At 42.8% G+C, this 16,397-nt stretch overlaps 1 protein-coding gene across 2 annotated transcripts; it reads left to right on the forward strand.

The window, feature by feature from the left end:
- The first annotated feature begins 1,411 nt into the window (after window positions 1-1,411).
- On the forward strand, window positions 1,412-13,075 carry PPP1R15B (protein phosphatase 1 regulatory subunit 15B). 2 transcript variants are annotated; one of them, XM_063723684.1, is made up of 3 exons: window positions 1,412-2,495; window positions 5,274-8,585; window positions 11,748-13,075. In XM_063723684.1, the coding sequence occupies exons 2-3, from the start codon at window positions 6,666-6,668 to the stop codon at window positions 11,967-11,969; spliced, it is 2,142 nt and encodes a 713-aa protein (XP_063579754.1). In that variant the 5' UTR covers window positions 1,412-2,495; window positions 5,274-6,665; the 3' UTR covers window positions 11,970-13,075.
- The last annotated feature ends 3,322 nt before the right edge of the window (window positions 13,076-16,397 follow it).

Consider the following 16,397-nt stretch of genomic DNA (forward strand, 5'->3'; position numbering starts at 1 on the left):
GTGATCATAAACTGAGAATGTGTGTTTATGGGAAATGCTGGAAATTTGAAGAAAGAAGCATTGTGAGACAGTCTCAGAGAGTAGGAGAAGCAAAGCTTCTAGGGAACTGTGGTGGGAGTGCCTGGCATCGATGAGATTTGTGATCACAAGTATGAAGTGAGTCACTCAGCATGCCTGAGCGATCTTCTTAAGCAATGATTAGCTGCAAGGGTACAGGCGCACAATGAGTGAGTAGTTGGGTTTAACTAGGGTTGGAGTTTTGCCAGGGAGTAGAAGGGCAAGGGGGTAGTTTTAATACTGGATCATGGAAATTCATGCTGAGTAAGGAGGGAAATGAAGAGTGTGATGGATCACAAACAGTGGTAAGAGCAATGGTTTGTGGTCTCTGAGGGGTTGACCGGCAGCTGAATAGGGATATCAGGGCAGTGGATTGGTAGGAGGTGGCAGCCAGAGTGGGAGATATTGGGATATCAGATTTTGGAGCTGGTGGTGACTCTGAAAAAATCAAGAGCCATATACCCTTTACCTCAGCCTGGCAAAGTCTTTTAAAATAAACAGAATTAACTGAGGTTTTAATTTTCTCCGGCCAAAGTGCCAGTCAGCTTGCCAATGGAAGGACTTTTTGTCTTCACTAGCTTGCACACGGCCTTGGCAACATGTTATCTCTGTGTACAGATCTGGCCTCCCTCTGCCCTCTAGCAGGCTTGGGAAGGCTGAGTCACACTTTTCCAGCTGAGACGAACAAGGCAAAGTCACATATTCTCAGAGGCAGCTCTCAAATATTTTAATTTTTTAAACTTTTTTTTTCATAAACTTTTGTAGACTGTTGCTCAGGTTCTTTCTTTCTTTTCCCTCCCTTCCTTCCGTCTCTCTCCCCTCCCCCTGCACTCCTGTCCCCCTCCCCTCCCCTCCCCTCCCCTTCCTTCTCCTCCCCTCCCCTCCCCTTCCCTCTCCTCCCCCTCCCCTCCCCTCCCCTTCCCTCTCCTCCCCCTCCCCTCCCCTCCCCTCCCCCTCCCCTCCCCTCCCCTTCCCTCTCCTCCCCCTCCCCTCCCCTCCCCTTCCCTCTCCTCCCCATCCCCTCCCCTTCTTCCGTTCTTCCTTTTCTTCTTTCTTTCCTTTCTTCCTTCCCTTCCTTCCTTTTCCCTCCCTCCCTCTCTCCTTCCTTCCTTTTTCCTTCTTCCCTTTCTTTTTCTTTCTCTTTCCCTTTCTCCCTCCCTCCCTTCTTCCTTTCCTTTCCTTCTTCCTTTTCTTTCCTTCTTTCCCTCCCTCCCTCCCTTCTTTCTTTCCTTCCTTCCTTCCTTCCCTTCCCTCCCTTCCTTCCATTCCCTCCCTTCCTTCCATTCTTCCTTCTTCCTTTCTTTTCTTTTCCTTTCCTTTCCTTCTTCCTTTCTTTTCTTTCCTTTTTTCTCTGTTTCCTTCCTTCCTTCCCTCCCTCCCTCTTTCTTTTCTTTCCTTCCATCCCTTTTTCTTTCAAGACAGGGTCTCACTCTGTCACCCAGACTGGAGTGTGGTGGCATGTTCTCAGCTCACTGCAGCCTCAACCTCCTGGGTTCAAGTGATCCTCCCACCTCAACCTCCCGAGTGGCTGGGAACACAGATGCACACCACCACACCTGGCAAATTTTTTGTAGAAATGGGGTTTTGCCATATGTTGCTCAGGCTGGTCTTGAACTCTTGGGCTCAAGCAATTGACCCACCTCCCAAGTGCTAGAATTACAGGCGTGAGCCACCGTGCCTAGCCCAAATACTTCATGATTGCATTTTCCCTCTCTAGAACTTCTAACATAAGGAAGAATAAAAATTATATATCCAATGACTACATGGGGAAGGGACGTTCCATTCAAGAAAGTTTTAAGAAATTGTTTTCAGGAGTATGTGGTGTCAGTCAGTGACAAAGTTGAGAGTGGAATGCAAGTTGGTCTTAAGGAAGACAACATTATTTTAAAGTACTATTACTCTTCCGTTCATTCAACAAACATTTATTGGGTGCCTATTATGTACCAGTCAACATACTACCTCAGTGGTTCTTAAACTTTTTGGTCTCAGGAGAAAGTTTATACTCTTAAAAATTATTGAGGGCCCTAGCCAGGTGTGCTGGCTCATGTCTGTAATCTCTGCACATTGGGAGGCTGAGGCAGGCAAATTGCTTGAGCTCGGGAGTTTGAGACCAGCCTGGGCCACATGGCGAAACCTCATCTCTACTAAAAAGAAAAAAAATCCCAACTTGGCCAACCTGGTGAAACTGTCTGTACTAAAAAAATATAAAAATTGGCTGGCATGGTGGTGGGTGCCTGTAATCCCAGCTACTTGGGAGGCTGAGGCAAAAGAATCGCTTGAACCTGGGAGATGGAGGTTGCAGTGAGCTGAGATTGCACCACTGCCCTCCAGCATAGGCAACAGAGCAAGACTCCATCTCAAAAATGTAATAATAAAATGAAAAAAAAAAACAGGTGTGGTGGTACACACCTGCCATGCCAACAACTTAGGAGGCTGAGGTGGGAGGATTGCTTGAGCCTGGGAGATCAAGGGTGCAGTGAGCCGTGACTGCACCACCGCACTCCAGCCTGGGCAATACAGCAAGATCCTATCTCAAAAAAAAAAATTACTAAGGACCCCAAATAACTATCTTTATACCTTTATGTGGTTTATAGCTATCAATATTTCCTATTTATGAATTCAAGACTGAGGAACTGAAAAATGTTCATTTAGGCTGAGTGTGGTGGTGTGCACCTGTAGTTCCAGCTACTTGGGAGGCTGAAGCAGGAGGATTGCTTGAGCCCAGGATTTCAAGACCATAGTGTGCTGTGATTGCCCCTGTGAATACCCACTGCACTCCAGCCTGGGCAACATATGAAACCGTGTCTTTAATGAAAAATACAATAAAATTTTAAAATTCAGTTAAAAATAATAAACCAATTACATGTTAATTTTTTTTTTTTGAGGCAGGATCTCACTCTGTTGCCCAGGCTGGAGTGCAGTGGCACAATCTTGGCTCACTGCAACCTCTGCCTCCCAGGCTCGAGCAATCCTCCCACCTCAGCCTCCTGAGTAGCTGGGACCACAGGCGTGCACCGTCATGCCTGGCTAATTTTTGTATGTTTTGTAGAGACAGGGTTTTGCCATGTTGCCCAGGCTGGTAATGTTCAATTATTCTTCAAAACATAAAAAGTTTAGTGAGAAAAGTGGCATTGTCTTACATTTTTTCCAAATGTCTTTAGTATCTGGCTTAATATAAAACAGCTAGAATCTCGTATCTATCTGCTTTTGCATTCATTCTGTTGACAGTTCACACACCATGTATCTTCCAGAAGACTTCACTGTACATACATGAGAAAATGAGAGTTAAAAAAGCTTAGAATTATTATGGAAATATTTTTGGCCTTAAGGACCCTCTGGAAGGGTTTCAAAGGAGGATCCCCAGGGGTGCCCAGAGCATACTTTGGGAACCACTTTTCTAGATAGTTGGATACATCCCTCAAGGAGTTCAGGGACCAGCAAGAGAGAACACTTACAGGTATATGTAATGCAATGTGTTAAGTGCTTAATAGAGTGGAATAATATAAGTGCTGTGAGGGATCCATTAATTCTGGCTGGAAAGGTCAATGAAGGCTTCAAGGAGAAGCTGACATTTGAATTGGATCTTGAAGGATGAGTAGGTATGTAACAGGAAAGGTGAAGCTTTTCTTGGCTGAGAAACAGCATGAGTAAAGGCAGGAAACAGGGAGTACAGGTAAGTCCAATGTTCCTAGAATATAACATGCATGAAGACAAGTGACAGAGGAGGCTGGAAGAGTACAGTGGGAGGGCAGGCTGAATACAGCCTTTATTCTTCAGGCAATGAGGAAACAACTGAAGACTGTAAAGCAGAACCACACAAGAATATTACCTAATCTTTGTGCTCCTACTCTGTCTAGGCTAGGCACTGAGAAAACTTAGTTTTCTTACCAATCCATTGAAAGAGGAATTACCAGCCTCACTTTACAAGAAACAGGCTTCCCGTAACAAATTTGCCTACTTGGATCTCTATTATGAAACTGACCTCTATTATTAATACATTTTTCTGAAGTTCATAGGATTGAGATTTTCCAGAGATATGGATAATAATATAGGGTAAACAACAGAAACTGAGTTCTTCTTGGCTTCCTAGAAAGTGGTTGTGCCGGGCGTGGTGGCTCACGCCTGTAATCCCAGCACTTTGGGAGGCTGAGGTGGGTGGATCACGAGGTCAGGAGATCGAGACCATCCTGGCTAACATGGTAAAACTCTGTCTCTACTAAAAATACAAAAATTAGCCAGGCGTGGTGGCATGTGCCTGTAGTCCTAGCTACTAGGGAGGCTGAGGCAGGATAATAGTTTGAACCCAGGAAGGCGGAGGTTGCAGTGAGCGGAGATCACACCACTGCCCTATATCCTGGGCAACAGAGCGAGACTCATCTCAAAAAAGAAAAAAAGAAGTGGTTGTTCCTTGAACAGGCCCAGTAAGGCAGGAGGAGCTGCTGGTCTCCTCCCAGCTCCCTAAAGACTTTTCTGCTGTCCCTAGTGCTCATAACTGCCACCCTCCCTCTGTAATTGGTACTTGACTTCAGGGGTATCTATTACAAAGTTTTAGCAGAAATAAAGAAGTGAACTAAGACCAAACTCACAAGAGATAATCAAATACAGCAATTAAAATTACCAGCTAATTTTTTTTTCAAAGGATAGTGGTCCATGTTTCCTTTTTGGCTGTTGTATTCTGTGGTTCTGGTTGCTAAGGAAGTATTAATAAATATGAATTGAATATGTTGCCTGCTTGGAAGCATAAAAGAGAGTAAATAGTTCTGGGGACTGAGCTGCTTCTCTGTGAGTTTAGTTTGCCCCACACCAGACATGTATGTACGCAGCACTGCCCAACTTTTACATAAGATCTCAGGTTGATGGTCTACGTAGTACTCAACAGTAGGAGAACCCTGAAATATCTGTCAGGCTGGGCGCGGTGGCTCACGCCTGTAACCCCAGCACTTTAGGAGGCCGAGGCGGGCAGATCACTTGAGCTGAGTTTGAAACCAACCTGGGCAACACGACGAAACCCTGTCTCTACAAAAATATGCAAAAATTGGCCGAGCACGGTGGCTCACGCCTGTAATCCCAGCACTTTGGGAGGCTGAGGCGGGCGGATCACAAGGTCAGGAGATCGAGACCATCCTAGCCAACATGGTGAAACCCTGTCTCTACTAAAAATACAAAAAATTAACTGGGCATGGTGGCACACACCTGTAGCACCAGCTACTCGGGAGGTTGGGGCAGGAGAATCTCTTGGACCCGGGAGGCAGAGGTTGCAGTGAGCCGAGATCGCTCCACTGCACTCCAGCCTTGCGACAGAGTGGGCATCCGTCTCAAAAAAAAAAAAAAAAAAAAAAAAAAATTAGCTGCGTGTGGTGGTGCGAGCCTGTAGTCCCAGCTCCTCGGGAGGCTGAGGTGGGAGGCTCACTGGAGCCTAGGAGGTTGAGGCTGCAGTGAGCCATGATCGCACTACTGCACTCCAGCCTTGGCGACAGAGCTAGACCCTGTCTCAAATAAATAAATAATAAAAATCTAAGACTACGATAACCCTACAGTTGGCCCGCGGGGCATTCAACCTTCCATGGATTGAAAATATTCGGGAAAAATAAAGACAATAAAACATAACACAAATAAATACAGTATAACAACTAGTTCCATAGCACTTGCATCGTATTAGGTATTATACTTAATCTAGGGGATAGTTTAAATATCTGGGAAGGTGTATGCAGGTTATATGCAAACACTACCATTTTACATAAGGGACTTGACCGTCTGCGGATTCTGATGTCTACGGGGTCCTTGGAACTAATCCCCATTTCATGAGAGGGGATGACTGTATCAGTGTGTATTAGGCCATCAAAACGCCTCGGGGAAATTCTCGGGTTATTTTGAAAACCCCTTTCCTCCCCAAGACCTTTAACCTAGAGGGCTGTTGGGGCGGTCTCCTAGGAGACCACACAGAAACGACTGCGCATGCGTGCATCCCCCCGGCTGATGCAACCTCACGCTGCCGTGCCGCTCTACCTCGAGTAAGGAAGCCGACAGGGAACTCTGGCAAGACCAATCGGCGGCCACACGGAAGTGGGCGGAAAGGCCCGCCCCCCGGGGGTTTTGCGAGTGACGTTGGGCGTCGCGGCGCTAGCGGCGTAGACGCCCAGTAGTCCTGCGTCTCTTCCGGCGGCTGGGGGGGGTGTCCTGCCGGCGCGCGGGCCCTGCGGCCATTTTGGGCTTCGCTTCCACCGTACCAGCCGGCCTACCCAGTCCTTCCGGTATCGCGTTGCTCAGGGGCTTTTCAACCCTCTATCAGTCGGAAAACCGTCGCCGAGGCCGTGGGGGAACTCCTATCCATGGTGTTGAAGCGTCGAGCCGACTAGGGAACCTCCTTCCCCGCCAGGATGGAAGTCGCATCAGTCGCCGCCTATTGCGCGGGCTGTTCCTCCCTGTGTTCTGCCGCCCGCTGCCGCATTCGCTGCCCTCTGTGGCTTTTCTGCTGGCTCGAAGATCGGCCTGGAGCACCGACGCCACCGCTGGGCAAGGCCGAGACTCTGTAGGCTTCCTCCGAATCCCGTCGACCTCCAGCCGCTGAGCGCCGCGGCCCTACCTGAGAGACTGTCAAGAAAAAGGAGATGGAGACGGGGACAGGCGGATCGCGGAAACGGCTTGGCCCTCGGGCGGGCTTCCGGTTCTGGCCACCCTTTTTCCCTCGGCGATCGCAAGCAGGCTCTTCTAAGTTCCCGACGCCTCTTGCCCCGGAAAACTCCGGGAACCCCACACTGCTTTCCTCTGCCCAGCCCGAGACTCGGGTCAGTTACTGGACAAAGCTGCTCTCCCAGCTCCTTGCGCCGCTCCCCGGATTGCTTCAGAAGGTGCTAATTTGGAGCCAACTTTTCGGTGGAATGTTTCCGACCAGATGGCTAGATTTTGCTGGAGTCTACAGCGCCCTGAGAGCCCTGAAGGGACGGGAGAAACCAGCCGCCCCCACAGCGCAGAAATCTTTGAATTCGCTGCAGCTCGACTCCTCAGACCCCTCGGCCACCAGTCCCCTTGATTGGCTAGAGGAGGGGATTCACTGGCAATACTCGCCCCCAGACTTAAAATTGGAGCTTAAGGCCAAGGGAAGTGCTTTGGACCCTGCAGCACAGGCTTTTCTCTTAGAGCAGCAGCTGTGGGGAGTGGAGCTGTTGCCCAGTAGCCTTCAATCCCGTCTGTACTCTAACCGGGAACTTGGCTCTTCGCCCTCTGGGTCTCTAAACATTCAACGCATGGACAATTTCAGTGTGGTATCCTATTTGCTGAACCCTTCCTACCTGGACTGCTTCCCTAGGCTAGAAGTCAGCTATCAGAACAGTGATGGAAATGGCGAGCTAGTCGGCTTCCAGACACTAACCCCAGAGAGCAGCTGCCTGAGAGAGGACCATTGTCATCCCCAGCCGCTGAGTGCAGAACTCACTCCGGCCTCGTGGCAGGGATGTCCACCTCTTTCTACGGAAGGCCTACCAGAAATTCACCATCTTCGCATGAAACGGCTGGAATTCCTTCAGCAGGCTAGCAAGGGGCAAGAGTTACCCACCCCTGACCAGGATAATGGCTACCACAGCCTGGAGGAGGAACACAGCCTTCTCCGGATGGATGCGAAACACTGCAGAGATAACCCAACACAGTTTGTTCCTGCTGCTGGAGACATTCCTGGAAACACCCAGGAACCCACTGAAGGAAAAATAGAATTATTAACTACAGAGGTTCCACTTGCTTTGGAAGAAGAAAGCCCTTCTGAGAGCTGTCCATCGTGTGAGATACCTATGGAAAAGGAGCCTGGAGAGGGCCGAATAAGTGTAGTTGATTACTCATACCTAGAAAATGACCTTGCCGTTTCTGCCAGACCAGCTTGTAGTAACAAACTGATAGATTATATTTTGGGAGGTGCATCCAGTGACCTGGAAACAAGTTCTGATCCAGAAGGTGAGGATTGGGATGAGGAAGCTGAGGATGATGGTTTTGATAGTGATAGCTCACTGTCAGACTCAGACCTTGAACAAGACCCTGAAGGGCTTCACCTTTGGAACTCTTTCTGCAGTGTAGATCCTTATAATCCCCAGAACTTTACAGCAACAATTCAGACTACTGCCAGAATTGTTCCTGAAGAGCCTTGTGATTCAGAGAAGGATTTGTCTGGCAAGTCTGATCTAGAGAATTCCTCCCAGTCTGGAAGCCTTCCTGAGACCCCTGAGCATAGTTCTGGGGAGGAAGATGACTGGGAATCTAGTGCAGATGAAGCAGAGAGTCTCAAACTGTGGAATTCCTTCTGTAATTCTGATGACCCCTACAACCCTTTAAATTTTAAGGCTCCTTTTCAAACATCAGGGGAAAATGGGAAAGGCTGTCGTGACTCCAAGACCCCATGTGAGTCCACTGTGGCCATTTCTGAGTGTCACACCTTACTTTCTTGTAAGGTGCAGCTGCTGGGGAGCCAAGAAACTGAATGTCCAGACTCGGTACAGCGTGACGTTCTTTCTGGAGGAAGACACACACATGTCAAAAGAAAAAAGGTTTGTTTCTTGTCTTTTAACATGCCTGATATGTTCTGACTGTTTTTGTATGGTTAAATGTAGCAGCATGACTTTGGAGGCTTAGAAGTGCATGTGTTTTTGAGGAAGGCCTCTAAATTCATATACTTGGATTGAGAAATATGTAAATAACCCTTCTCCTCCTGTCCCTCACCCCCCACCCTAATGCACATTGTTGCTGTCCAAAACGAACATACCAGTGTGTAGATGTTAGCAGGAAAGTGCCATTTTTATTTGGGTTGGTAGTTCTGGACTGTTTCCTTACAAGCTTCAACTTTTCACACTTTTTAACGGACTATTAAACTGTGTGTACATAATTTAATTTTTCTAGAGATTGAAAAGGTCCTGTTACAGCCATAGAGTTTTAAAATGATTTTAAATGTATGTTGTTTGCAAATACTTAATATTTTGTTTGCATGTAAGAAGAGTGTCTTCATTCCTGTTCATTACAACCCAAAAGGATGATGATATCAAGTAGCAAGTCAGATTTATCTGGTCCAGTTTGCCATGAAAGAAAATAGTAATTTGAGTGGTTTTGACATTATTACGTGGTTTTAATTGAAAGTCAAAGCCAGTTCAGGAAATGGTATTGCCTTTTCTTAGGAATGCAATGCTAGTTATCAGTGGTCAGCTACAGGTTAATATTAATAAACAGTGATGGCCACTTACTTGGTTTATCTTCACTAGTTGCTTCCTGTTCCCAGGCTAGTCTTAAAACTTCATGCAGCGTTTTACGCTTTCATTACATTGTCAGGTTAACCTTATTTTGGGAGTCTTTAGAGTTGGTTTGTTTTTCTTAATAGTTGATTCAACTAAAGTTATTAATTGAACTCTCCCCAAACTCAAAGGTGTCTATTATTGTAGAGGGAACGTTTTTTTTAGTTTCCTATAACCGTTACTTGGAGAGAGAAGATAGCGGTTGAGTTATTATTGACCTCAGATTCTGCCGCACTGGGGCGTTTCAAATGGACAGTACCATAATCTCTTGGCTCTAAATGGCCAGCTTACTACTTTGAAATTATTCCTGGGTAGAAAACGTCTCAAAATTGTGATAATCTTAACGTCTTACCTTTAGGGCAGAATAAGTCATGTTAAAAATTAAATTTTAGTTCACACTTTGTAAATGCCATCTGTCTGTCGTTTTAAGGGGCCCCTGACAAAATGACCTATTTAGAATGAATAGGTAAGAAACAAAGTGGGGCAGTGGAATGAGCACTTGGCAGCTGGAGCCCCGTGTTCTCTACTCCTCAGCGGTTAAGGCGCAGAGATTTGGAAGGCAGCCAGACCTAGGAAGTTGCTTGACTCTCATGGCCTCAATTCACTCTTACTTGATGGGAAAAATAATAATATCTATTGTACAAGTTATTGCAAGATTTAAATGAGACAAGTAAATAAAACTCAGAATTTATTGCCTTGCCTTTAAATGCTAGCTCTTATTGAGAGACCTCAGGCCAGTCTCATGTCTTGTTTTAGCTTGCTGATTGAGTAAAATGAAATGAGTGGAGTAGGTGATACTATTGACTATGAACTAGAAGCAGAATTTATAAATGATTATGTTTGAATATGATATAATTATTTGACAGCCTTTGACTACCTGCCATTGATATATATGGAGTATATAGGATGATGGACAGTGAGTCTAAAAAACCCTTCTACCTCTGTTTTCTTATCAGTATAATGGGGATGATAATAGTCCATACCTCATAGGGTTAATGTGAGGATTAGATGAGATAAAAATGTAAAGCTCTTTGAAAAAAGCCTGGTATATGGTAAACACTGTACGTTTTTATTATTTATCTTAATGACACAATGAATGAGTAGTATTCAAGACTAGAATGCAATAACTAGTAAGGTGTTACATACCTGCTAATTGTCCTCAGGGGCATCCCTTGGCCTGACATAAAGGGAACGAAAGTAGTAGCCCACATTGGGGTTAGCTGATGTAACTATTAAACATACTTGAAAGCAAGTATTTACTTTTGGAGTTTGATATCTTAGAAAGAAACTTCATTAGAAATTAAGTAGTGATTAGTAATGAGTAGGGATTGTCACTCATTACATGTTATTATGTATATTAGAATCACAATTTCATATATAGTGATAGCATATTGAATACAAAGGTTTTTAAAATCTTAACTACAAAGTTTCTTAGAGTAACACAGCTTTAAAAATACTAATTTTGCTGTACTTTGTTTACTAAGTAACTTTTTCTCTTCTGTATTGTTATTGCCAAAGTAATGATACAAAAATAGTACTACATGTTGATTTAAAAGCTGGAAAGTGAAAAAAATTTTTAAAAGGAAAAAATAGAAGTAAGCAAAAATATTGTTAAAGCCTTTATGCAGTGATAAAAACAGTGACTTCCAGGGATATAGTGATTATTTTCAGAAATATTTTGCTTGTCATTTTGAGGGAAAAATATCACAGAACTGTATTTCCCTAAGGATTAAAAAATAGCAGGGGTTAATAACAGCATGAAAAATTCAATTCCCTATCTGGATTCATTTTATTAACACCAAAAGCCAAGGGCTGGTGGGGGATGGGGGGAGTGGGCAGACGATTGTGTGTGTGTATTATGCAGATATAGATAAATGAAGTATATATAGATGAAAGATATATATCTCTATATGAAATATTTAGGTGACATTTGTTCACTATTTTATCCAAATGCCATCTAATCAGAACTTTTTTTTTTTTTTTTTTTGAGACAGGGTTTTGCTCTTGTTGCCCAGGCTAGAGTGTAGTGGCGCGATCTTGGCTCACTGCAACCTCCACCTCCCGGATTCAAACTGTTCTCCTACCTCAGCCTCCTGCGTAACTGGGATTACAGGCATGTGCCACCACGCCTGGCTAATTTTTTCGTATTTTTAGTAGAGACAGGGTTTCGCCATGTTGGTCAGGCTGGTCTTGAACTCCTGACCTCAGGTGATCTGCCTGCCTCTGCCTCCCAAAGTGCTGGGATTACAGGCGTGACAGAAGTTTTTTTTTTAACTTCAAATATAGCTGGGACCAAATATTCCTAATAATAATATGTTATTCTTAGTTGGGAATATTCTGAAAGAATTGGTAGCATAAAGGGTTATTGACCTCAATGCTAATTGTAAGATCCTAGAGAGTTATTAAAATTAGTCTTTGTTTTTGTAGGTAACCTTCCTTGAAGAAGTTACTGAGTATTATATAAGTGGTGATGAGGATCGCAAAGGACCATGGGAAGAATTTGCAAGGGATGGATGCAGGTTCCAGAAACGAATTCAAGAAACAGAAGATGCTATTGGATATTGCTTGACATTTGAACACAGAGAAAGAATGTTTAATAGACTCCAGGGAACATGCTTCAAAGGACTTAATGTTTTCAAGCAATGTTGAGTTGGCAGCCTGTAGTCCTAGCATACACTACCTCTTACCTGAGAGGTGTCTTTTAAAAACAAATCTTGGCAGCTGTCCTTTGACATTTTTTTTTTTTTTAGAGGAAATGTAACTTGGATCTAGTTTAATTTTTTTTTTTTTTTTTTTTTTTTTGGCAACATATCCCACTCAGAAACATTCAGGTTTGAAGCCAGCCCTGATAATGAAGGATGAACTAGTGTGATTTCTAATCCTCCCTTTTTTTATTTAGTTGGATGTGCTTTTAAATGTCCTTTGCTTGCATGAGGTGAAAAGGGGACCTTTTTGAGTTGTCATTTTGCACTTTCAAAACTTATTTTCTTGGAAAACAATATTTATAGGGCTTAAAGTCCATTTTCATTTCTAATCTAAATTATGTGTGCCTATCTGAAAACTTTGGGCTCTTGTTTCTTTCCCAAAATTCAGAAGTTAATGGGCTTTTATGTTTTTCTGTATTTTTTTTATTTCAATGATTTGGCCTGTCTGTGTTAGGCTAAAAAATAACCGTATGTATGCTACCAACTTAAAGTACATTATTTTGTGTCACTTTTTTTTTCTTGTAAAAATGACTTGGATTGAAAATATGTGGTAGCCTTTTTATTTCTATGTTAAGTTCTACCTAGGATATTTCCAAGGACTGCCACAAAACCTGTATGTGCAGTACTTTACTACTTTGGGAAAGCTGCATCTTTCTACCAGATTTTAACATCTAATGTATTTAATTTCTTTGCAAACTTCTTTGGAGAGGGTTCTGTATATGTTATTGTAGTTCCCAGTTTAATATAGTTCTTTGTATCTCTTAACAGGTTGAAGTTATTGCAAAACACTCTGGAAAGTAATAATTACATCATAATCATTTGTTTTTTAAACTTAAAAGCCTAGAAATTTCCTAGAAAGAAAATAGGAGACATCTCAGAGCAATTTGGTTTTGGTGTATATGTTCTCAACAGAAAACCAGTGTTAATGAATATCATGCCTCAGCACTGTCACTTTTAAAACCTGTCAGGATCCCACTGTAAAATTGGAAATGGGCAGTTCTGAATTTTCACGTTTGAAATGTAAAATATAAACTTCAGTCAATATCCAGGTTTATTGTGTCTTACTATTTAATAATGAGAGAAGTAATGGCAAGGCCTTTAGTCAGGAAAGGACAGAAGTATAGATGAATGACTGGAAAGTTTTAATATATTTAGCCCAAAGGTTACTTTGAATTGAAGTCTTTGCATTGACTGTTTGTGTTTGGTTTATTTGTTTAGCTTTACAAGGTACACATAAGTGAGGTTGAGGGGTTGTTAACCCTTCAGTGGTCTGCTTTCATTCCGTGTGCTTCCTGTCACAGATAATGGAAAACATAAGTAGAATAGGTGACCTCTTAGTTTTGAACTTATTTAAGTGTGGGGATGAATTTTTCATCAGAACTGCTCACAGGGTTACTACCTCAGTTTACAATCTACCTGGTCATTATTTTATTTCTATCCGGTTCTAAGAACTGCCTCCACTGTTTATATATTCATAATTAAACACATTGAGAATGCAACACTATAAAAGCTGGTCAAATTTTTGCAGAGCCCTTATTCTGTGTGGTTTTTGTTTTGGTTTTTGTTTTTTTCTTTTTTTTTGAGACAGAGTCTCGTTCTGTCACCCAGCCAGGAGTGCAGTGGCGCAATCTCGGCTCAGTGCAACCTCCGCCTCCTGGGTTCACGCGATTCTCCTGCCTCAGCCTCCCGAGTAGCTGAGATTACAGGCGCACACAACCACGCCTGGCTAATTTTTTGTGTATTTTTAGTAGAGACGGGGTTTCGCTATGTTGGCCAGACTGGTTTCGAACTGCTGACCTCATGATCTGCCCGCCTTGGCCTCCCAAAGTGCTGGGATTCTGTGTGTTTTGTGCACCTCCACTTTAGGTAATCATAGGGAGCACATTTACAGGATGGTCTAATAACATGAAAACAGGCTAGTTTCAAGCAACAGTGATGTCGGTTGGAAAGCAGGCATCATTTGCCTTGAAAAAAAAGGCTTTTGACAACATACAGGCATTCTTTTAAAACCAGGCTGAAACATTTTATTTCCGAGACTTACGTTGTGTTTCCTGTTTCTTAAACGTAGCACCTCTGTGTATTTGAAAATAATGAGACATCTTTCATTGGATTTTGGAAAATTGTTCCCCATGGGATTCTAACCTCACTACCAAATGAGTGAAAGCTTGATTAAGAGTTCTTCCATATGCCTCCTTGGAAGAAGTGATCAGAAGGTGATAAGAAGGACAGAAAGGACTATTTTAAAGTTGGACTGAGGAGAAAAGCAAAATTTTTGTTTCATCCCAATTCTAGTTAGAACAAAGTTAAACCCCCATAATCTTAAAGAGAAAATCTTTGGAGGTTTTAAGTAAACATTTTATACATGTAAAGTCTTGTTAATGGTGCTTTAAGTGTCAATGTAGCATGTAAAAGGCTTTGTACAGACAGGTAAAAATTCCATTTCTGAGTGATGAAATGTAACACCTCTTCATCTTTAACTTGAAATCAAAACTATCAGATTTTATTTTTGTATAATTTAAGGAAGGTAAAGTTAGGGGACTAGAAGACTCTAAATTGGCTTCTACAGATCAATAATTTAAATGTAACTAGTTGGGATTTTACAGTTAAAATTATATTTGTGTATATAACATAACTAATCTAAATTGTAATAAATATATTTGCAATTATTAAATGTTAAGTGATATTTTGGTTCAACTTTATATGTATCATAGTATTTTACAATGGTTTTGGAATTACTAAGCAGGATTAGTATAATTGCAAACAACATTTTAGTAATAGAAGAATTTGGTTCTTGCAATGTTATGAGAGGCTCTTCTAAGAAACTGAAGATTTGATTCTGAAATTGGCCCTAGCTTTTCAGTTCTACTGCAGAGAAAATTAAAATAAACTGGATATTCACAGAAGCAATAACATTCAGATGCTGGGCTTAGCCTAGTGCTTAAGTAGCAGGGAAATCTCTGTTTTGTGCATTTTTTTTTTTTTGAGACGGAGCCTCTGTCACCCAGGCTGCATTGAAGTGGCACGATCTCAGCTCACTGCAACCTCCACCTTCCGGTTTCAAGCGATTCTCCTGCCTCAGCATCCTGAGTAGCTGGGATTACAGGCACCTGCCACCACGCCTGGCTAAATTTTGTATTTTTAGTAGAGATGGGGTTTCATCATGTTGGCCAGGTTGGTCTCGATCTCCTGACCTTGTGACCCACCCACCTCGGCCTCCCAAAGTGCTGGGATTATAGGCGTGAGCCACCGCGCCTGGCTATTTTGTGTGTTATTAATCACGATAATCATGGTATTGTAAAATCATGATGATCTCTCATTTACGAAAGTGGGCCAGGTATAGTGGCTCATGCCTGTAATTCCAGCACTTTGGGAGGCTGAGGTGGGAGGATTGCTTGAGGCCTGGAGTTCAAGACCAGCCTGAGCAACATAGTGAGACACTTTCCTCTACAAAAAAAAAAAAAAAAAACTGGCCCATGGTGGCGCACACCTGTGGTCCTAGCCTATAGACTCAGTACTTGGGAGGCTGAGACAGGAGGGTTGCTTGAGCACAGAAGTTCAAGCCTGCAGTGAGCTGTGATTACACTATTGTACTCCAGCCTGGGCGATAGACTCTGTCTCAAAAAATAAAGTCAGATGGAATCATGCTTTCATAGTAGGTATATGGATCATTGAGACTGTCTTAAAAGAAAAAAAATAAATGTTATAACATCAGAAAAAAATTTTTACTCTGAAAAAGAAAGCATTTGGGTTATGGCAACCCTATTAATGGATTAAAGAATAATAGCACTCTTAATTCAGGCACTTTCAAGATGAAAGGATAATGAAGAAAAGTTATTAAGATATATTTCTGAACTGGAAGGAAAGAAACTAACATTTAGTTGCAGTTAAACAATATTTAATACAAACTGAGTTGACATCCCCGGGTTATAGTTTTATTTCTATCTTGGGGTTAATTGAAGCATGTCTGCCGTTCCCCAGTAATATATGTGAAAATGGCTACATTTACATTAAGCCAGATTTATTGCTATGCTTATCCTGATATTTCATAGAAATTGTGTTATTTTTCTTTTGTACTTTAGTAGAAAGTTAAAAGCAAATATTTAATTGCTGACCTCAGAATTTCTTGTTTTTTTGAGACAGGGTCTTGCCCTGTCCTCCAGGCTGCAGTGCATTGGTGCAATCTTGGCTCACTGTAGCCTCAACAGCCTCAACCTCCCAGGCTCAAGCGATTCTCCCACCTCAGCCTTCTGAGTCGCTGGGACTCCAGGTGCACACCACCGCACTCAGCTAATTTTTCTGTTTTTTTGTAGAGATGGGGTTTTGCCATGTTGTCCAGGCTGGGACCTCAGAAATTTAGATAGTTACTCAGATT

The sequence above is a fragment of the Pongo abelii genome, chromosome 1, assembly GCF_028885655.2.
Source record: "Pongo abelii isolate AG06213 chromosome 1, NHGRI_mPonAbe1-v2.0_pri, whole genome shotgun sequence".
Classification (NCBI taxonomy): domain Eukaryota; kingdom Metazoa; phylum Chordata; class Mammalia; order Primates; family Hominidae; genus Pongo; species Pongo abelii.

Bases quoted from the DNA above. Each gene is read 5' to 3' on its own strand.
- PPP1R15B (XM_063723684.1), top strand. From the start codon at position 6,666: ATGGAGACGGGGACAGGCGGATCGCGGAAACGGCTTGGCCCTCGGGCG. The intron at 8,586-11,747 runs GTTTGTTTCTTG...TTGTTTTTGTAG, and splicing joins CACATGTCAAAAGAAAAAAG to GTAACCTTCCTTGAAGAAGT.